The 23,548-nt window shown below is 38.0% G+C and overlaps 1 protein-coding gene across 10 annotated transcripts in view; it reads right to left on the bottom strand.

Annotated features, from left to right (window-relative positions):
* Positions 1-23,548, bottom strand: part of TBC1D1 (TBC1 domain family member 1) — a 341,861-nt gene that overhangs the window by 138,865 nt on the left and 179,448 nt on the right. For all 10 annotated transcript variants that reach the window (XM_007496571.3, XM_056802524.1, XM_007496573.3 and 7 more), the window contains one exon: positions 22,589-22,728. In XM_007496571.3, coding sequence (XP_007496633.1) covers positions 22,589-22,728 — 140 coding nt within the window. The remainder of the gene's footprint in view (positions 1-22,588; positions 22,729-23,548) is intronic.

The raw sequence follows: 23,548 nt of genomic DNA, 5'->3' as shown, positions 1-23,548 counted from the left end.
TGTCCAGGGTACACAGCCAGGAAGTGTCTGAGTCCAGATTTGAACTCAGAGAGAAGTCTTCCTGACTGTAGAAGTGGCACCCTCTCCACTGCACCACCTAGCTGCCAGCTAATATTTATATAGCAGTTATTTTGTGCCAGGTATTACACTAAATACTTAACAATTGTTATCTTATCTGATCCTCATAATAACCTGAGAGATAGTACTATTACTATTCTCATTTTACAGATGAGAAAACTTGTCTAAGATCACACAATAGTGTTTGAGTCCTTATTTGAGCCTGAGTTTTCCTAACTCTACTCTAGGCACTGTACCACCTAATTGCTCCTATTTGAAAACAAACCTCAATAAATTTTTATTTACAAGAAAAATGTCAAAAACAAAGTTTCATGTGGATTTAGAGTGAAGGGCTAAATAAAAATTTATTGTTTTAACTGAAGATACCAAAGTTACAATCATGATTTTAGGTAACAACATAACAAGCAGATACCACCATCAGAGATGACAGGAATACTTTCCTAAGATTTTAGGCATTATAGATGATTAAATGTGCAACTAGTCTTGAAGGAACATCAAACTGAAATGAATATATATGTATATGTACAGATACACATATGCATACACACACACAAACATACCTATACCTAATTTGAAAGACACTAATCTCAGCTAACTTCACCATTACTTGGTCAAAGTTTGACAAATTCAACAGATAAAAAAATTAGAAGTCAATCACAGTCTTGGATAACGTGTTAGAAAAACTGGAATGGACAATTCTATGGAGAGTTCTGAATGGGAACCTTAAAAAATATACATAATTCTTAGGTTCACATGAGAACTTATAGAAAAATTGATCCCATACATGGCATAAAGAAAACTTTAAAAATGAAGAAAGGCAGAAGCTGTGACTATAGCCTCTATAGATCATAATGCAATAAAATCTATAATCAATAAAGGACATATAGGCAAAAAATGCAAACTCAAATGAAGATTAAAATTATATCCTATATAACTGGTGAGTCAAAGGCAAAAATCATAGAAAAATATGAACTATGACAATAAAAATAATGATTAGAATGAAGCAACATAGTGCAATTAATGAGATATACCTAAACTAAATCAGTTATAATAAACAAAAAACTAATTAAGCATATAAAAATTTTAATTAGATAAGCAACAAATTAATTTCAAAATAAAACCAGAATATGTTCATAATTAAAATCAAGACAAATGCCTTTACAATCTTGTTAGTTCTTACTCCTCTATGTTCCATCCCTTTGCCCCACCCCCCAAAGCTCACAGCCACCAATCCAGTGATGCTGGGACTCCCTCTTCTTCAAATAAGACACTTGACTTCTTGAATCTGACTTGCTTTAGTGATTCTTCCCCCATGCCTGAAATGGTCTCCTGCTATTTCCATCTCTTGTCTTCCTTCAAGTTCCAGCTAAAATCCTATCTCCTACATACAAGAAGCTATCCCAATTTCCCTTGACATGCCTTCTCTCAGCTAATAATGCTTAATTTATCCTGTATATACTTTACTTGAACGGTTGTCTTTCATTGTATCTCTTACACTTAGCCCTGACATATATAGTAACCTCTTTAAAAATGTGTGATTATCAACTGAATTGAAATAAAAGAATAGCTCAACTCATAAATGATAATGTGTTGATTTTTTAAAAAACAAAATGGAAGAACCTCTAATTTATAAATAAAAAGGGAAAGCAAAATGAAATTGACAAAATAAAAAAACAAGGTAATTTGCAAGTTAACATGAATTAAAGGGAATTATTAGAAACTACAATGCTGAATTATATGACAACAAAACTGAAACACTAAACAAAATAGATAACTGAAAACATAGAGTAGCCAAAACAATATAACAGGAAATAGGGAACCTGAATGCCATACCAATTTCAGAAAGAAAAAAATGAGGAAGCCATTTTTCCCAATATGAGAAAATTCTAGGTACAGATGGATTTACAAGTTAATTCTCTCAAATATTTAAAAAGTAATTAATCCCCATACAAATAAATTATTTTCCAAAATACAGAAAGAAGGCACTCTCAACAATCAACTTCTAGAAAGAAAATATGGTCCTAATTCCTAAATCAAGGAAAGACAAAAGCAGAGAAAATGAACCACAGACTAACACCACTAAATCAATAGTGGCTCTAAAATAATTTTTAAATAGCAAAAAATGTTATTGTAACATATGTAATTGCTATATGTGTATCTACCTAATACACAGTCTTGCACACAGTAGGTACTTAAAATGTTAGTTGAATAAAGGAAAGCAATGGTCTCACTCCCATGCCTTGGCCTAAAAACTCAGGCCTGCCTGTCTCTATAATTCTAAAAGATCTGTTGGAGGAGAGAGCCAGTGGGTTCAGAGAGTAAAAAGACACAGGGAGGGAATCAGAGGTAGAGATGATGAAAAGGGAGGTCAATTAGAGGATGGAGAATAGCATATAGGAAAGAACAACACGGGGGGCAAAACTGAAGGACAGACATCCTAACAAAAAACCTACAAATGGGATGTGCTCCTTAAATTCAGGTATTAACTTAATCCTTAAAATGCCTGAGTAAATCCTGGAAGAGTTTTTGCTTGCTCAACAGGCAAGAAATTGGGAAATTTATGACTTAGTCACTGAAATGGAATTAATTGCTTGATTCTGTTACAAACTTTGCTACTCTCTACCTTCGCTATCGCATTTCAAACATCTGTGAAATAATAAGCCCAACCACACCCTTTCCATTACACAATGCTTAAATGAACATGATCTAAGGATGAAATCTGTGAAAGGAAGTTCATGACTTAAAACTAAGGAAATACCTTTGTCCTTTATTAGTAGGGGAAGTCCAAACTGTGAAACAAGATATTAAAGATAGTAAGCCACAACTTTTCCCCCAAACTGAAAGCTCTATATCTTTGCATATCCCACTGTGCATATGTGGAAATGTGACCTTTCCAAATGGAAAATCCCAGCCCTTAGGGCTCCCCTTACAAGAGTTGATGTCCTCAATCAATTTGGGAAGTAGCATTCTCTTCTTGGGGTAACAGCCCTTTTTAAAACTCTAATTTGATACCATAAGAAAATGTGGAATAGGCTTCCAAAGTTTGAAAATATATGATTTTCCTAACTTGGGTGCTTTCTGGAGTAAAGGAGAGAATACTGGATTAGAAATTTGGACATCCAAGATCTAGTTCCTACATGGCCACAAATTATGTATGATTTTGAGCAAGTCCATTCACATCTCAGGGTTTCAAGTGCCCTCATCTGTAAAATAAGGGAATTGGATTTGATGATCTCTAATGTGCCTTCAAGTCTTTAAAATTCTCGAATACCAACTCCCATTATGATCAACATATAAAGCATGCATATCAAAGGGAGGCTCCATTATAGGAATTAATGTACCATAGAGATATGCATTAGTTCCACCTCTTTTTTTTTTTTTACTAAATCGAAGAGTTTGAGAGAAAGGACATAGGACAAACACAAATGTGTTAAAGTCTGCTCTCTCTCAGAAATGGAGGGTTGTTAACCATAAAGGGAAACCTGATCCTGGAACTGGAAGAGGAGTTAGGGGCTCTGGCCTAACTTGGAAATCTTTTATAATATCCTTGACAAGGAGTCACCCAAATTACTTGACAATTATCAGAGATAAGGAACTTGCTATCTGACAAAACAGCTATTCCATTTTTAGACTGCTTTAATTATTAAGAAGTTTTCTCCATATCAAATCTGTCTGTTGCAACTTCCAAACATTTGGCTAAATAGGCCAAATCTGATGCTTCTTCCATATAACACTTTCGAATACTTGCGGCTAGACCTGTATCATAGCCCCCATGCTCCCACCCCCAATATACAGTAATGCTAGCTAGTGAAAGGTTGTGCAGTGGATACAGCACTGGGCTTGGAATCAGGAAGACTCTTCATGAGCTCAAATCTGACCTCTGCCACTTACTAGCTATATGTCCTTGGGCAGGGCAAGTCGTGTCACATTGTTTACCTCAGTTTCCTCATCTATAAAATGAGCTAGAGAAAGAAATGATAAACCACTACAGTATCATTGCCAAGAGAACCCCAGATGGGGTCAGAGTTGGACACAACTGAAAATGACTAAATGGTGACAGGTTAGATGCAGTCATAGAATGTTCTAGAACACACAGTTTCCAGGTTTGACTTTACCTTTTGTAGCATCTTTCTAATATGTTACTCCTTCACAGAAAATCTATATATTTCAAGAATAGGAAAATTAGTAATAAAACAACCTGCAGTTCATTGAGGCTGCTAGTAACTTTATAAATATCTGTAAACTTTGAAGTTCAAACATTAATGATAAATACTCATTTTTTAAAACTGCAGCAATCTCAAATTAACCCAATTTTTAACTTCAACAGCAGTAAACTCACAATCAGCTCTGCAAAGTGATGTTGATAAAAAAAAAAAGACAGCTATTGCAGTCTTATCATATCATATAAAGAATGATATGAAGAATCAGAGAGCAGGAAATATAATTCATAACAAAGTTCTGAATAAAATAAAATTATTTACCCTATTATTCATAAGATGCTGTATCCCTTAACAAAATGACAATCCATTTGTAAATGCTCTCCTTTCTCATTTTCTTTAATTAAAAAAATTATTTTTACAGGAACAAAAAAGTAGATTCCTGGAGGAGAGGAAAAAGTCTGTGGCATGTGGCAAAAGCCAAGTTACAAAAGAGAACCAACTGGTCTGAAGGTCCTGGGTAGGAAGTTTAGTTTGTGCAATGGCATTCATAACACAGAATCCACATGAACAGACATAAGCATACATGATCCACCGATTCAAACTCTTATAAGACAAAAGTTAAAAAACCCAGTTTCAAAGGAAAACATGTATAGTGAGGCACAATCTGAATACTGGAGCATCTAATTAATAGGTAAGAAAGAATTGATTTCCTCATTTTCCTACCAAATTTATGCATTTCATATTCCAATCAAAACTTAGGAGAACCTTTAAAACAGTGCCCAGGACCTCAGTAGTAGTGTACTGCTAGATTGTGTAAAAATCATTCATCCTTTAGAATAATAAGATGACTTCATATTTACTTAGTGAAATCAATAAATTGATTCTAACATAATATCCATCTTGATGTCTGTGACATACTTAATTTGGGACCATGCTCAGTTTTAAATAACAATTATTTCTTGGAAATCAAGAGAAAGTAAGGATGCTACAATATAAGAAATTCAGTTTTAGTCAGTTGAGAGAAGAATTAGGCGGCCTGAAAATGAAGCTGCATAGGCAGCTACTATGGGCTTAATAAAAGGGATAGGAACTCAGTCAGGATCCATCCTATAACTGAAATGCCCCATCCAAGAAGACAGATCAGGGCAGCCCTTATGCTCAGTCTTGGGAGTCTGCAGTACTAAAGAAGAAGGTAGATACCCTACCCATCTCAAAAAATAATCCAAACACCAGAGATATCAATAGAAATAAAAACATCCAGTAAAGAAACCTAAAACAACAGCAAAGATCATAAAAATCAGGAGAAAAATAAATAAAATTACAAAACATAAAATGTGTAAATGTAACTGCAAATTACAATTAGAAAACATATTATAATGAATCAAAAATGACCACCTAGAGCCTCAAACTAAAAAAACAAAAAGCCTCAGACTAGCTCAAGAGATATAAAATTCATAAAAGGAAAAAAATCAATAATGCTCTCAATGCAGAAAAGTATTGAATACAGATTTTCAAAAATACACTGACCAGACAAGGAAAAAAATGGATCCATAATGGAGACTATCCCTAGAGACATGAGAAAGTTAACAGATTTGGAACACAATATATTCAAGAAAGAGTGAGAATGATTAGTCAATGATCAAGGTAGCAGATATATGACTAAGTGATAATGAAAGGCTAGAGGAAAACTCAAAGAAGGAAGTGTTTGAGTGATGATGGCAAAGGAAATTTGGAATTGAGGCCAAGTATGCCTTCTCCTCCTGACCCAGCACTTGTAGGGGAGACAGTTGCAGAATTATAGTGTCTTTTAGGGAAAACCAGGCATCCTACAGAACAAGAGGATGGAGAACGGGTCTAAAGAGGCAAAAGCTACTGAAGCTTTGCTTAAAAATATAAAAAGAATTACAAGGGAAGGGCATAATGGAAGAGGATGAGAGTTGGGAATTTGCCTGCCAGAGGATGGGGAATGATCAATCCATGGGAAGAATTCATCCTCTAGGGTCTGAGCAGGGAGTTGGTATGGGCCTCCTCTGCCACAGATTCTGAAAAGAGTCAACATCTGTTATGATTCTGAAACCATGGAGCTAAAAAAGGAAGAAAAACAAAATGGCGCCGAGGTCCCTGAGGCTTGAGCTACTCATGCTGTCACCTATCCTACAGTCTCATCCTAAGATGGCAGCCTATGAAGCACCCCCTGGAGGTTACCCTACATGGGGCACAGGCCCTCTGCTCAAAAAGGAAAAGGCTGTACTGACTCACGGGATAGGAGATGACCTAGAACCTCCTTTGAAGAAGGCTGTTGGCTTCCTTTCTGGACACTGAGGCCCCAGAAGGTTTAGAGTTGGGATTAAAAGACTGAAGGCCCGAGCTAGTTGTAAATTTTATGACCTTAGCAATCAATCATAAATTTTTCAAACTTGCTGGCAGCTCTCATAAAACTTTTGTTAGGCAAGGAAATAGAAAAAATAATGAATCCAAATGCTTCCCTAATCCACCTTCGAATAACCTTTTCAAGCTGCGTTTCTTCTGAGAACTTTATCCTGGAAAAGAAGGAATACCAGAACTACAGACAAATGAGATAGGCTCTTCTGCCTTTATACGACTTCATTTGGTGATCTCATGGATTTAATTACGGTCTTCTCACATCTAACTACCCTGCCCCAATCTCTCTGCTGACCTCTCATCTCACACCTCTAGCTGCCCTCCCGGCATCTCAGCCTGGATACCGAGTGGAGGTCTTACATCCAATATATCCAGAACTCATTATATTTCCCACTAAACCCTTCTCTCCAGCCTTCCCTTTTCCTACAATGGGTGAAATCATGTCGCTGTCCCTCAGGCTCACAACGCGGGCGGCCTTCCTCCTCTTCTCCCTCATCTCTCATGCCTCACATATCTGCTGCCGAGGCCTGTCCATTTCACCGCTGCAACACTCCCCAAAGAGGCCCGTTCACTCTTCTGCCACTGCCACCACTCTGGCCCATGCACGGCCTCATCACCTCACCTCACCCTGAGACTCCCTCAACAGCCTGCCTCACCTCTCCCGCCGTTCTCCAGTCACCACAGGGCCTTGTCTAACATGCACGTTTTAAGCTCCAGCAGCTCCCCACCCCCTCCAGGTCCCAATACAAATCCCCCCATCTGGCCCTCGAAGCCCCCTCGTGCCTTGCTCTCCAACACACACTCTTGGCTCCAATGACACGGGCTCTCGGTCCCCCTCACTGCCACGGCGCCCGCCCTTCACCTCTGACTCATCTCTGGCTTCTTTCAAGTCCTAACAAAACTCTCATCTCTTACAGGAAGTTCTCCTCAACCCCTCTTCATTCCAGCATCTCCCTCTGGGAACGATGTCCTATTTGTCATGTATGTGGGGTGCTTTGGATAGGTTTGTTTGCTTGTATCCCCAGCACTTGGCATAGGGCCTGGCACAGAGTAGATGCTTAATGAATGTTGATGGATTGAAAGTTTCGTGTCGAATTGATTATATACTTTAAAAAACAAGAGATTCATCATTCACACGTAATCCTCTCTTCTTCCACAACGTTAGTGCAAACGCTCATTTTATTTGGTGTTTTAAGTTCAAAATAAAAAGGAACCACACTAACCAACTCAAAATGTACACTGTTTTGTGTACTTGCCTCCTGATGTCCATGCCAATTTTCACACACATTTTTCCTTCAAACACATTCATATTCTTAGTGCTATTGCCAGAATGACCATGCCCTGTTCTTTCAAGCTGCTGCCATTCTCCTCCTCCTCCCCTTCTTCTTCTAGTAGAATCTGAAGTCCCCAAAAATTCAGAACTCCATTAGATAGTGTATTTTTTTAAACCCTCACCTCCAGCTTAGAACTGATACTATGTATTTGTCCTAAGGCAAAAGAGCAGTAAGGACTAGGCAATGGAGGTTAAGTGACTTGCCCTGGATCAAACAGCTGGAAAGTGTCTGAGGTCACATTTGAACTCAGGGTCTCCCATCTCCAGGACTGGCTCTCAATCTAGTGAATCACCAAGATGCCCTTAATGGACAGTATTTAAAGCAGTAGTTCTTAACCTTTTTTTATGTGGCATAAAACCCTTTTGGCAATCTGGTGAGAAGACTACAAACAGAACCTCTCAGCACTATGATTGTGCATAAAATAAAACACATAGGATGACAAAGGAACCCACTCATATTAAAATGTAGTCAAATAAAAAAATTTTTTTTTTAAATAAGTTTAAGAGGCAGCTGGGTGGCTCAGTGGATTGAGGGTCAGGCCTAGAGAGGGAAAGTCCTGGGTTCAAATCTGGCCTCAAACACTTCCTAGCTGTGTGACCCTGGGCAAGTCCCTGAACTACCCCTTACCACTCTTCTGCCTTGGAACCTATGCACAATATTGATTCTAAGACAGAAGGTAAGAATTTTAAAAGAAAGAAATTATTTTAAAAAATGTTTACAGAACCTAGATTAAGAACCTTGACTTAAAGTAACTTAAACCAATAATAACTCTATCACTTAACATTTTATATTTTGTCATCTAAAACAGACAAAATCATTGTGGAAACAGACAGACAGGAAAATGGAGACAAGGAACTGTAATGAACAGCAAAAATAGCAAAACTGAGTCAAACTGAAGCATTTGGGGAGAAAGAGAAGAAAGGTCCAGAGAGAGAAGATGCAACAAATTTAATCAAGCTAAAGAACCTAGGGGCAGCTGAGTAGCTCAGTGGATTAAGAGCCAGGCCTAGAAACAGGAGGCCCTAGGTTCAAATCTGGCCTCAAATACTTCCCAGTTGTGTGACCCTGGTCAAGTCACTTGACCCCTATTGCCTAGCCCTTACCACTCTCCTGCCTTGGAGCCAATACATAGTATTGACTCCAAGATGGAATGTAAGGGTTTTATAAAAAATAAAATAAAAATAAAGAATCTAGCACATAACACACTGGATAACAGATGACAATAAAAACTGTGGAAGGGGCAACCAGGGAGTGAAGACCCAAGTCATAAATTAATTTTTAAAAATTTCCTTAATATTCTGATTTTTCCTGATATCACTGCTTCAGAAGTTCTGTAGTATCTCTCAAAAATTGTTATTTTAATATTTATTTTAAATGCCATAGGCATTGATAAAAATATTTTAATAGATTTTTAGATATAAATATTTTAAGAATTCATAAGATGCCAGAAAATAAAACAAGACTAAATTGACAAAGAACAGTGAAACATCTGCAAAATAGTAATTATTCTCATTTATACTGTGCTTTCCTCACCCTTCGCTCTATTTGACAGAGGAGGAAACTGGTCTCCAGGAGGTTACAGCTCAACCAACCAGTGAAAGAGGCAGGCTCAGAACTCTTCCCACCTAAATCCATACTTTACCCTAATTCCTCTCCAACATGACACTTCTTCAATGGGGTCATATTTTTATGAAGTCATTTTAGAAAACAAGAGCAGACAGATTCTGTTGAGTTTTCTACCATCAGATAAAGAACAATGGGCTTTTAGCATGAAATCTGAAAAGAAAACACTATCTAATGCATCACAGTGCAATTGATTTCTGCAGTAAGAAGAGGGGTTTGGAATCATGGCTACCATTATTATTGTCTCAAAATGCTTAATAACTTGAAAGATTTTCCTGCTGGGGGGTAGGGAGGAGGGTCACTGTAAATGAGTAATCTCTCTCAAAGGCAAAATACACAGCCACTGGCACATAAGATACCAAAGATCTATGATTTCTCTTTTATGCTTTGGCTACACCAAAATCACAGAAAAAAACATTGATGGAGGGAGGTCAAGGAACATATATGTAATGAATTCCTACTAAGTGCTAAGGGGCATCTAGGGGGAAAAAATCCCTGGAATAAAGGTCAAAGGCACCTACGACCTAGGTTCAAGTCCCATATTTGACATATACTAGCTGTGTGACCCTAGACAAATTCCCAAACCTCAGTGCCCGGGCTAAAAGCTGTCTGTCTGAAATCATAGGTTTGGAACCACCTCTCAAAATATGATGAGAAGAGGGGACAATTAGGTGGCTCAGAGGATAGAGAGCCAGGTTTAGAGACAGGGTCCTGGTTTTGAATCTGACTGCAGATAATTCCTAGCTGTGTGACCCTAGGCAAGTCACTTAACTCCAACTTCCTAGCACTTTCCTTGCATCCCACTGACAACAGGTAGCTTTCACCTAGTCATGGGAACACCATATTTTCACCCGGTGACTTAGGTCTTTGTCACTACATGCTCATTTCAAACCACTTCACTCTCATCTACATCCCTCCCCTCAAATTAAGGGCAAATTGAATTTGAAGACTTTGGGTTTAAAAAAGACTTTAAATGATAAATTTTAGTTCCTAGGTTTTAAATGACTAAAATGATTGTGCTAAACGTCCCAGAAATATCTGTACAAAAAGATTTTTCTATTCCAAACATGAGACTTAATGTATTGGAGGAAGGAGAGAGAAGTGAGAATTCTTTACCGACTAGTGCTTGAAAACAGGGATTGCCAATTGACCAATTTTTACCTCCAAAACATAGTCTAATAATTTAAGAGCTGCTAAAAAGAGGAGTAATTTATGCTACAATTAAAATATCAGATCCTCTGCTTAGTCACTCCCCACATATACATACACAGACTGAGAATATCCTTGAGTTTTCCGTAAGGTTAACAAAAACTCAAAGCACTCACTTCTAAAATGGTCAGTTCCCATAGATTCACTGCTTTCTAGTGCAGTCTTATAATAAAATAAACTACAGTAAACAAACATTTCCTTTGATCTCAATATGAAATGTGCTGCCCAAAGGAACAAAACAAAGTGAATAAAGGGGAGTGGAAAGGAAGAGAAAAGGAGGGAGGAAAAGGAGAGGAAGGAGAAGGAGGGAGGGAGGGAGAGAGGGGGGGAGACAGAGACAGAGACAGAGACAGAGAGAGACAGAGGGAGAGCGAGACAGAGAGAAAGAGAGGGAGGGAGAGAAGGAGAGAGAGAGCGAGGGAGGGAGAGACGGGGGGGGGGGGGGGAGAGACAGAGACAGAGAGAGAGAGAGAGAGAGAGAGAGAGAAGGAGAGATTGCCATTTGTGGTATTAGGGGGAAATGGCTCCTTCTTTTAAAAAAAAATTGAATAGTCAGTGGAAAACTGATTTATTTTTGTTTTTAAATAAATTGCTTACACTGCTCTGCCAAAATAAGCACTGATTACAAAATCATCCCATTTACCTCTATTATTAATCCTTCCAAATTTAAACCCCAGATTTGTAGACCGAATGCCAGCTGTGAGAAGAACAGAACTACAACAGTTATGGTGGCATTTAAAGAGCCACTAAGTCACCCTCCATCACTCCTCCTGATGTACAGGGTGCTCTGACACTGGGGGCATTTTTTTTAGGGAAAGGCTCAAGATGAGAGACAAACTCAAGGGCAAGAGAAAGAATAAGAGCTTGCACTGACCTAGATGAGGTCTGGGGCCAAACAGAATGCACAGAAGAGCAGTCCCAGATCAGAAGTCAAGTCCAGGTTTAGAACCAGAAGGGACCTCAGTGATCACCCCGTTCAGTGTCCCCATCTTGCAGCAGAGCAAACTCAAGCCCAGGGATTTGCCCCAAGGGCATCTGGGTGGTTGCTGTTCTGTTTTAAGGCTTTAAAAACATTTATTTTTAGTATAGTACAATCTGTGTTGGGGGTGGCAGAAGGTCTTCTGGGAGGTAAAGTGCAGAAACAGAATCTAAACCCAGAGATACAGATTTTTGTCTTTCATTTGCATCACAGTGCCTCCCCAGCTAAAAGACCCATTTTATTGGCACTTGGGGGGTAGGGGGGTTGTCTTATGTGTTTGTTCTCTGAAAGGATAAGAGGACAGAACAGTTAGGTATGGGGAAAAAATACCTTCAACCCTTATTAAATTCCTACTCATCCCTTAAAGACCAACTTCTCTATGATATTTTCTGTGATCTTCCTTTATTTTAATAAGCTCCTCTATCCAGGCATGACAAGACCCCTTCTCCTCCCATTCTTCAATGGACTTTTCATGTAACACTCTGTATTATAGCTGGATGTTACAATATACGGGGTGTTCCAGAGTCTTAGCTTAAAACCGCACTAAGACTTTTGGGACACCCTGTATCTAGCTCTTCTAGGCTCTATGCCTTAGTAACATGTGTCCAAACTGTGCTGCACCCGGCTCAGTCACGCCACTTATGCTTTGTCCAAACATTACATTTCCCCTCAACCCCAGCCTCCTGCCCAGCACAATGCTTCACATTCAGGTGGGGTTTAGTATTTGTTATTTTTTTATCCCAGGATAGAATAGCCGAAATAGTTTGTGTTTTGCTATTAAAAGTTTGGTCCCCAATCTAATCCAACAACTATTTAGTTCTTCTCAGTTCCAGAGTCTTATTTTCTACTTATAGGTTTCTGGTTTTGTAATAATGCATCTACTTGGAAGGATATAAGATGGCAGGCCAAGGTCCTGAGATCAATCCCATTACTCATTAGCTTGGCACTAATGGCTGGCATCTAACTTTAATGCTTCCTTTGGTAAGATGGCGTAAGACTATGGTGCTGAAGAAATCCTCAAAAGATAAGCCAGTAGGATTTTTAGAACTAAGCAAGCATGAAATCTCAGATGCCAAGATAGATCTTAATTTCGCTTTTCAAACTAAATCATCTTGAAATAAACCACAGTCCTTGGACTTTCTTGTAGAAAAGCTATTATTCTTTCAAATACAAAATTTATGCCTGTTGGCATAAATTTTCAGGGTTATGAAGACCCATAATTATAGTACTTACACTTACATGAATGTTGTTTTAAAAACCTTTTTAGTACTGATTCTACAAATATTTTCATTTATAAGAAAAAAACAATTTAAAATGGGGGGGGGGGCAGCTGGGTAGCTCAACAGATTGAGAGCCAGGCTTAGAGGCAGAGGTCCTGGGTTCAAAATCTGGCCTCAGATTTCCTACCTGGGTGACCCAAGACAAGTCACTTGACCCCCATTGCCTAGTCCTTATCATTCTTCTACCTTGGAACCAATACAGAGTTTTGATAGAGCTTAAAAAAAAATAAGACACTACAGAAAGAATCAAATGTACCCTTTGGATTTCTCTCACAACTATATTTCAAAATGTATTGGAATTTACTCATAGCTCTAACAGCTGCAAGAGAAACTTAAGTGCTGGGAAAGTATCAACACAGAGTATAATGATTAGAAGAAGCACAAGTTATTTTATTTTAATAAATGTTTTACATTTTACAAACTAACTTTAAGTCACAGTTTACAAACTAAGTGCTTTGAAGTTTGGGGTAAAATTTCAATGCTTAGAAAAATACTTCTTTAGAAATTTTGATTTTTTTAACAATCAAAAAAACTGCTTAACTGATTTCTAATAATGCTAAATAATAGTGTTTTAGGAGTTAGACTCGATGTTTAATTCTAGAATACCTACAATACAATAATCATCTTGATATTTGTCCCAACAGACCCTCTCACTGCACAAATGGCAAAGAAGCCAAAGAAATCTTGTTAAACTCATTACAAAATCACTGCCAAAAGCTTTTGGCCAGATCCTTTCTCTAAAAAAGAAGAAAAGCTCTGTTTGCTGTTTCACTTTCTATAACCCAGTAAGTTTCTGATTTTCAATCTGTTGATTTATTTGAATATCAACTTCTATGGAAGGTTTTATCCTCCAAGTTTCAGGCAACAAAAGGATTCACCACTAGATTGGGGTGGGGGTGGAGAAGGGAAGCTAGGGAAAAGAGGAAGGGGGGAAGGAGAACAACTGGGGGAGGGGGAGATAGGGCAGATTTTGGGACAAGTCTGAATTAGCCAACTAGTCTGAGAGTCCAAGGGAAAAAAATGTGGCCCAGGACAAGTTTTATTCTGTCTGTCTGTCTCTCCTTCTCTCTGTCTGTCTCTCCTCTCTGTCTCTCTCTCCTTCTCTGTTTCTCTCTCCTCTGTCTGTCTCTCCTTCTCTCTATCTCTCTCTCTCTCTCCCTCCTTCTCTATCTCTCTCTCCATCTCTCCTCCCCTCTACCTCTACCTCCTCCCTAGGATTCCTGTCTAAAGCTCCCAGTCCTTAAGAGTCCTTTGTTTCCCTACTGTTCCTTCCCACTCCATCTTTAGAAAGGGCACTAGAAAGGAACTGTGTATAAGCACAGAGCAGCCCAGCCTTCACCCTATCCTCCTAGCAGTCAGGAATGTGGGGGGCAGGGGAAAGGCAGGAAATGCTGGTGGCAGGTAGCCAAGTGACTCTTCAGTAGGATGGCTGGCCAGGCAGAACTTTCAAACAATTCCAGATATATGAAAATGTATGTTATTTTCAAAACCTTACAAAGAAAGCCCTTGCCCACTCTCAGATGGTAACATTACAATATTAAAAAAACTTTCACTGTCAGGGAATCCATTATACTGAGTCTCTTGGACTGCTTTTGGCTGCATAATTTTGCCTCTTTCAAATGTGGGAGAGAACTAGGCAAATTTTGGAGGCTACTACAAATTTCAGCAGGCGGAAAACATTTTTCAAACTATTTGCACAATCATGTTCAAACCATCACTCCCCAGCTCACATATTTTCAATTATTCTGTCCTCCTCACACTTTTATAAAGCCTAGGCCTGCTAGCTTCTTACTAACCTGATTTCCTAATTTTATCCCTTATTTTGAAACAAATACTTTCCATTCAGGCCAAACTACTCTTTACTCTCTGACTCAATCAACCAACCTGTGACTATTTATTAACTGCCTATTGTGGTGCCAGAGACAGTCACTGGGGATATAAATAAAGTATGAAAAAATCCCTACTATCTGGCCTTAACTTCCCCATCTTCTCAGCAGTTAGCACCACCCCTTCACCCAGGAAGAATTTTGTATATTTTATGTATTTACTTCTCTGTGTTCTGTGTCTGTCTCTCTGGTATCTAAGCCAGTGCTTGGTGCTTTTTTTTTTGGGGGGGGGGGGGACGTAATCTACTCCAGTGATGATGAGGAATAGACTAGACACAGCCAGTAGGGATCAGAGGCAGGACTCAAGGCCAGAGGACAGACCTTTCTTTACATGATCACAGTACCTCTCACCTAGAACTGGGGCTCAATATGTACTTACGAAATTACTAAAATAATATGGGATGGGTGGGGGTGGAAGGGAGAGGTAGGTGCTCAGTGGATAGAAAGTCAGACCTGGTATTAGGAGATCCTGGGTTCAAATCTGGCCTTAGACATTTTCTAACTATGGGACCCTGGGCAAATCACTTAATTTCCAACTGCCTGGCCCAACAGCTTTTCTTCCTTGGAACTGAAACACCAGGAGGGAAGGAGGAAATGAGGGAAGGAAGAATAGTCAAGGCAAGATTGGACTTAGTGGTCTCTAGCATCCCTTATAGCACAAAAGCCTCAAGGCACTTAAGTGTCTACATGAATGATTTGTTATTGTCTTGTTATGGTACTATCATTATTGATTTATTACTATCTTGTCATGATATAGGAGCAACTAGGTGATATAATGGATAGATAACTGGATAGATTATGAGTTCAAATATGGCCTCACATACTTATTAGCTGCATGGCCCCAGGCTAGTCACTTAACCTAGCTTGCCTCAGTTTCTCCATCTATAAAATGAGCTGGAGAAGGAAGTGGCAAACCGCTCCAGTATCTCTGCAAAATGGGATCACAAAGAATCAGAAACAATGGGATAATAAATTTCAAAATATAGTCATATTGTCTCCTGACCTGATGAAATTGGGTCGAGTCTACATTTTTCAAATGAGAAAACAAGAGGACTAGAAAGATGAATGAAGGAAAAGGTCCAACAGTTCATTGGAGGGTAGGAACCAAGTCCTACACCGTCATAATAAGTACTCAAATATATGCTGTTTGGTTCATTGATTATTTAAACTCCTAAATTAACTTATGAAAAGCCATGGGAAAGAGATCAGTTTCAACAATCTGAAAGGGCAAAGAATCTGAAATGGTGAAAATACATAAATAAAAACATCCTTATAGAAAAAGGCATTGGCATAAGCATAATCAAGAAGTACCTAAATTGTAGGTAGTCAGTCTGCCCTTGGGGTTTTTCTTGATTTCTATCATTCTTTGCTATCAAATACAACTAAAACCCTTGTAAGTTGGAATTTGGGAAAATATCTGCCCACTCCTTAATCCAAATGGATAAAAAGGAAATGTGGAGTTTCTAATGGTTCCAAAACTTCCAGATCAGCTCTGGGGAATAGATCCGATGAAACAGAATAATAAAGACACAAAGGAATTGAAGGGAATATCAAGAAAACAGGAACTACCGGGACAATGAGAGCAAGCAACAGTGCCATCTCGTGGTGATCATCTTTCAGACACAATTGTACATAAGGTACAACTGTCAAGATACAAGATTTTATAGAGTCCATAGAAATCATCTGACCCAACCACCTCACTTTGAGGATGGGGAAACTGAGGTTCACAGGAAATGATTTTTCCAGTAAGGCAGTGAACATCTAGTTATATGTTACTGGTCTTTAACTTTCATTTCTCACATATACCATTTTTCCTTTCATTTGGGTGGTTTTAGCTATCCATTTTGTCATTTCCAGTAAGTAATCTTTTGTATAAATTACTCAGGCATACCAGATATAGTATCAATAGTATCATCTACATTCTCACCCAGGCCATTAATAGAATATAAAATAGGTACCTGAAATAAGACTCTGCTTCTCATTAAGCTACATGTTAACAGTAATTTCTTAATCTTTTTTCACCACTAAAAATACTTATCGTCTCATTTAATGCACTTAATTCATCCACAAACGAAGCATATTTACACAGCAATAGTCAACATAAGATCTCTTTGAACCAGAGTATCTCAATGGACTATTGGCTTATAAAAAGGGCTTTGAATCATTAAATTGCCTTTTTCATCTATATTAGGTTAAGTTTGGTTTTTAAATTTTAACTAGATGTTAGATCTAAAAGTTCTACTATGTTTGATAGCATATTCAAATCTACAAGATGATATGAAATACTTCAAATCAATTGTGTTAGACTAACAGAATGCTGCATTTTGGACTCCTCAGGCTTTCATTAAGGCGAAACCTCTTCCCCTTTAATTCTCTGAGATAGGGGGAAAAGGCTGTCTTTACTTAGTCAGCTTAAAGATTATTTGCTAACAATGTTTAAAAAAACAAACAAATCCTTACCTTTTGTTTTATATACTGGGGGGGTAGGGAAGGGAATCTTTTGAATTCCCTCTATCCACAACAAAATACGTACTACGTTGTACACAAGAGCAGCAATATCGGACAATGATTATCTGTGAAAACTTGGCTACTCCTAGTAATGCAATGATTGAGATAATCCTGAAAGACTTATGCTAGGGAAGGCTATCCACCTCCAGAGAAAGAACTGTGGGAGTCATCTTTCACATCAGTGTATTTTTGGTTTTATTTTGGGGTTCTGGTTATATATGTGAATTTTAAAACTATTCCACCCTAATCAGACTGTACTAGAAGATCTGATTTAGCTATTTCCTGATCAGTAACAATGGAGATACTTGGAATAAAAGAATCAGGTCTTGGAAACTCTACATTTCTCCAACCTTCTTAGTTTAACAAGATTAGGAAGGTCTGCATCAAACTCAAGATTTAATTATCTGAGGAAATGGCCTTCAAAAGATATGTGCAGAAAAACAGACAGACCCCTGGGCTGTCCTAAGTCAAGCTAAGCGATCATTGGTACAGATGAGATGCAGGAAAATGATGTAAACCCATCCATATAAGGTATATCATTTCCTCTCTCTTCCTCTTTCTCTAGAGGCGACTCTGGCTGGCAGTGTGCTAGGCATTTTGAAATCTTGGAGTGGTAGTGGTGGTGATTTTGCCGTGAGCTGATTCAGGTTCAGGCATCTAGGTTTAGCCCTTCTTTTTCTGGAGTTCCGGCTGACTCCTTCCTCCTTCATACTCAAACCTTACTTCCTTATCTCCTGATCTCCCTGTCCGATACTAGCTGGGAGGGGGGGGGGGAAGGGATCCTACTCCTTCTTCCTTCTTCAAAAATTCCAGCTGACGGGTATTTTATTATTTGGGATTTCCCCTGGAGACCACTGAAATTTAGATTTTCAGCCTCAACCATAATTTTAAACTTTACATATATGACTTTGCTCTAACAACAATGACCACTATGGAAGTGTGTTTTACCAGACAATTAAAAAAAAAGCCAAAATATGTTCTATATTATTCCCTGTCTCTAGGCAGGTCTATAGCCAACAATTAAATGCAAAAGTATATGCAAAGACAGATTCCCTCGGAGAATAAGATCAAAGAAAATGGAAAATAAAAAAGGAATGGGTTTAGTTCCATTAGATATATTGTCCGATTTCTTTAGGCTCAGTACATATAGCAATTTTTTTAACCTTTTCATGACTAAATCCTGTCTCCCTAATGTATACCTTTCAGAACTATACCTCTTTGGATCCCTGTCTCAAATGTTTAATAATGGAAATCCAAATTTAAGGCCTACTAGCAAGTGCTTATTTTCATGGCTGTTTTAAATATTTTGAAAAGGTCACATGAAATAGTAGAAAGACGAGTAGATGGAGGCTGAAAGGGGGGGGGGGGGTTCCATGTTACCAATCCCAGCACTTAAGTTCTTTAACTTTGAATAAATCACTTAATCTCTAGGTGTCTTTGTTTCCTTGTGGCATAGTATAATGATAGGGATGATGATCATCACCATCACCATCCCTACCCTGGCTACTTCACCAGGTTGCTGAGACAATCGAATGAGAAAATATTTTGAACACTTAGTAAAGTATATACAGATACAGGTCCAGTCATCTTTTCTTAAACCTCCGCACTACTCACCTTCCTTGGCTATCATTGTAAAGTATAAATAAGCCATTTAATGGTTGCTTTTTAACTTCCTCTCCCCCCGCCTCCCTCTAACTCTGAACTATCTCCCAGTTTCCCAGCCTTTGGAGAAGGAAGGAGGGAGTGGGCTCCCAAAAATACCATTCCTCTAAGTAGTAGAAAGACAGAGTAACCATTGGAAGCTATTACCTCAACTCTAAGTCTCTAATGGTATGTTAATGGGAGACAGGGATTTGACCATGGAAGGAATCATAGTATGAGATGGAACACTTAAAGTAACTGGGGGTTTTAACCTGATAAGATTTAAAGAGGAGGAAGAAAGAGATTGAAGAATTTACCACTATAAATTTGGAGAATTATCATTAAAAGGGAATCAATTTCATCCAAGTAGCAGGAGGGGAGAATTAGGATCAGAGAGTAGTAGTTATAATCAACAGATCAAGATTTATTAAGTGTCTACTATGTATGTATGTGCTAAGCCCTGGGGAGTCAAAAAGAGGGGAAAAAACAGTCCCCTGCCCTCAAAAATCTTACAATCTAATGAGGAAGATAACATGCAAACAAATACATACAGGGTAAATGGTAAACAATGGAAAGAGGGAAAATACTGTAATTAAGAGGGATTTGGAGAAATCATTTTTAATATAATTAGGTAAGAACAGGGACTAAACAAATGACTTCATGGGTATTGAGAAGAGGAATTTAGGAATTAGAAGTCAAGTCACTCAGCCAAGTATACATCAAAAGCAAGATTTTAATTCCTGGCTATTGTGGGTCTCTGTCTGACTCTCATAAAATCAGAACTTTCCCAAAATGAAATAGGCTACAAATCTTGAAGTAAACTGTCATATCAACGGACATATTCAAACAGAGACTAGATGATTATTTTGTCAAACATGTTAAAAGAAAACATTTGAGCAGTTTGAATAAGATATCCTTTGAGTTTCCATTTCAATTACAGATTCGAATGAAGGAAACAATAATACCAAAGATATTGATATGCTTCCCATTTTTCATAGTTTTACCAGTGAGAGAGATGCATTATACTCAATTACATGCATACTACTGTCTGGTTCCCCAAATACCCAAGGCATGAGTTTATGAGAATAGTTGGAAGTGGGAATGGATGACCATGGAACAAAGTTCTTATTTACAAAAGGGATTAGATTCGATCTAGGAAGGGCCAGAGGATAATTCTTGATATGAAGCTACTTTGCCTAATTGGGCACAGAGATTTCTATTCCTGGCACTCAATTAGTATGACCTCTTACCCAATTGAATGCACAGATCCAGAGTGCAGCAACCATGAGAAATGCATGCCCCACCACCCAAATTCCCTGGATCATTTTAAATGTTTACTAGCAAGGAGACAAAATAGGAACAAAGTGCCTCTTCTTTGTATTTATCAAAGGATGAACCAACTATGAAGGAACCCTGATCTAATTTCTAAGAGTAGTCTAAAAGATATATCTTAAAAATGTATAGCTTCTCTTCAACTATTTCCACTCAGAAAAATAAGCAATTGGGGTGCAGAGGGAGGGTGGCAAAAGACAGATTTCTCTAGCAGCCAGAAACACCAGTTTAAAAGAATGACCAAAGCTGGAGAACAAACATGGTGCTTTTCCCAATTGCTTATGCTACTTAGAGGAATGGTATTTTGGGAGGCCACTCACCACCTCCCTTCCTCCATTCCAGTGCTTCTTCCCACTCCTTCCTTCCTTCTCCAAAGGCTGGGAAATTGGGAGGTAGTTCAGAGTTGGGGGGAAGGAGAGAGGAAGTTAAAAAGTAGCCATTAAATGGTTTATTTATACTTTACAATGATAGCCAAGGAAAATGAATGGTGTGGAGGGCTAAGAACATGTGTCTGACATTCCCAAGACTGATTTGGAAGGCTGTTAGGGCAGGGAATATCCTGTTGCACCCAGATAATTGGAAATACTCAGTAACAGAAGTATGCTTATAGGTTTGTGGGATAATATGGGAAGGCAGGTGGGATGTTCTTGGTAATGTAAAACCTCAAAAACCATCTTGAAAATGGAAACTTTCTAAGTGAATACAAATATAAATAACCAAACATATCTTTTTTAAAAGATCATTATAAGTCCAACTAAATGTGTGAAAATAAGACTAGTGGAATTATTCTAAGATGCCAACAGGAATACCAATTTTGTTGCTAATACTATGGTGCTAACAAGAAGGCTACCCCCTTTTGGAAGTATTTTTCTATCTATTATCTTCATTATCCTATATGGTAGGTAAGACAGAGAGTCTATTCTCATTTTACAAATGAGGAAATTGAATCTCCAAGAGTTGAAGTGGCCATAATTGCCAAGTCAGAATAACAGTATTGTACCAAGTCATCAAACTCCTGATTCTGGAAGCTTTCCACTGTCCGTACTGCCTCCCTAGAATATGGAACTTATGTGTTTGGGGCAATGTGATTTGAGCTAAGGTCTGTATAAATCAAGTCCTTCCAGGCCATCTATTTAAATCCCTCATTTTGGAGATGATGATCTGAGGCCCAGGGAGGTTCGAGGATTTATCCAACATCACCTTCAAGGTAAGTAGCCAACTCTACAAAGAACAGATTGTTTCCAGGTACCAGATATGTAATAACAAAGTTCTTTTATTAATTATTTTGAAGATGTAAATTCAAAAAGAATTATTATAAAAGGAGGAAATTGCCATATTCCTAAATTTCAAAATCACAATGAGTGTACTTTATTTCTAAAGTTTGTATTCTCAAGGGGTATAAATAATTCTTAACTCCCAAACACAAGAACTTTACTGCTTAAAATTCATCTTCACACTAATAGCTAAATCTAACAAATACACTCAACAAAAATGCATTATAGTCTTCATTTGTAAAAAAAAAAAAAGACATAGGAGCCAATGACAGGACACAGCTAATAATGCTAGACAAACTGGCCTCTGAGGTCCTTTCCATCTCTTAGCCTCTGAGGAAAGAGAAACCAGCCTGTGCTCTTAGAAAAGTCTGGAGGTCAGGAAAAGACCTTGTTGACTTCTGATCCTCAGAAACATCAGGAGATGACTATGTTAGCTGCCAATTTTCTCAGGAATAAATGAGAGGTGATTTTTCACTAGTCTCACAGATCTAGAGCTAAAAGGAAGTCATCTAAACCTACTCTCTCATTTTATATTAAGGAAAAGGGAGGCCCAATGAGGTAGAGCAATTTGTCCAACGTCTTAAAGGTATCAATCATTTTTTAGTAGGCAAAGAAGATGGGGTGATAGTGAGCACTAAAATTCAACCTGCATATATACTCTACAGGTTGCTAATCCTTGCCATCAGAAAATGTCCCACCACAATGCTTCTCCAATAACAAATATTTATTTAATATTTGCTAAATTTCCTGAAGGCTCAGAATTGAAACCTAAAACTTGAGGATGGTTTTGGAAAGGTGTCTCACCTGTTTCCATGTGAAGCTCAGCGCTAGAAAGCAAATACATTTAATTAAACATTAAACTTAAAATAGTATGTCCTTTCCACTCCCCTGGTGGGTCTTACCTTCAAATCTACTAGGAGAATCACACCCTTTCTGTGGAGTTGCCACTCGAAGGAAGATCTGTTGCCTCCATGAATGCCGGCGGGTCTTCAAAGGGCTCTCATTGTTACTATCATGGTGGTGTGTTTTCGATTCAAAGTCCCTATAATTATAGTATAATTGATTTGTGATTAAATACTAGAAATTAAGATTGTGAGGTTTTTTAAAAACCTCTAAATTATAAATTCTCCTTGTATGTAAATATACAAGTTAATCAGGATTCATTAAAGGTAAGACATGTTTATAATGGAAATGGACCATCAAAGGAATGATAAATTGCTCTCCTAAAAACTCTTTTTCCTGGTAAGGGCTACCATTCCTACCCAAATTACTTTGATTGCAAAAAAATGCCAAATACAGTTAAAACTTGCTCTTCCCAATGACATTCTGGAGAAGTGAAAGCTCTCAAAAAACAGTTATTCAAACTTCTATTTGTTATGTGTTTCCTACACAGTAATATCAAGGTGCTTTGTTATGAACAGTACAATTATGAAACATCTGTTTATTTATAGAATATCATTCAGTACAAAGTCATAGAATAAAGCTTTTATAAATGCTTGATGTTTGCATGAATATTTTAACACCTGAATTAAAATTATAACAATGACCACCGAGAGACTTTTTAAAATGAAGAAATAATGTTCAGTCATTTCAGTTGTGTCTGATTCTTTGTGACTTCATTTTGGGATTTTCTTGGGAAAGATACTGGCAGAGTTTGTCATTTCCTTCTCCAACTAATTTTATAGATGAGGAAATGAGGCAAACAGGATTAAGTGACTTGTCCAGGGTCCCAAAACTAGTAAGTATCTAAGGCCAGATTTGAACTTAGGAAGATGAATTTTACTGACTCCAGGCCCAGCGTTCTATCCAGGGTGCCACCTAGCTGCCTAAGAAATAAATCATGTTTTAAAATTTTTCTTCCT

This window comes from Monodelphis domestica, chromosome 6 (assembly GCF_027887165.1).
Source record: "Monodelphis domestica isolate mMonDom1 chromosome 6, mMonDom1.pri, whole genome shotgun sequence".
NCBI lineage: Eukaryota > Metazoa > Chordata > Mammalia > Didelphimorphia > Didelphidae > Monodelphis > Monodelphis domestica.
This window is presented reverse-complemented; position numbering and strand designations above follow the sequence as displayed.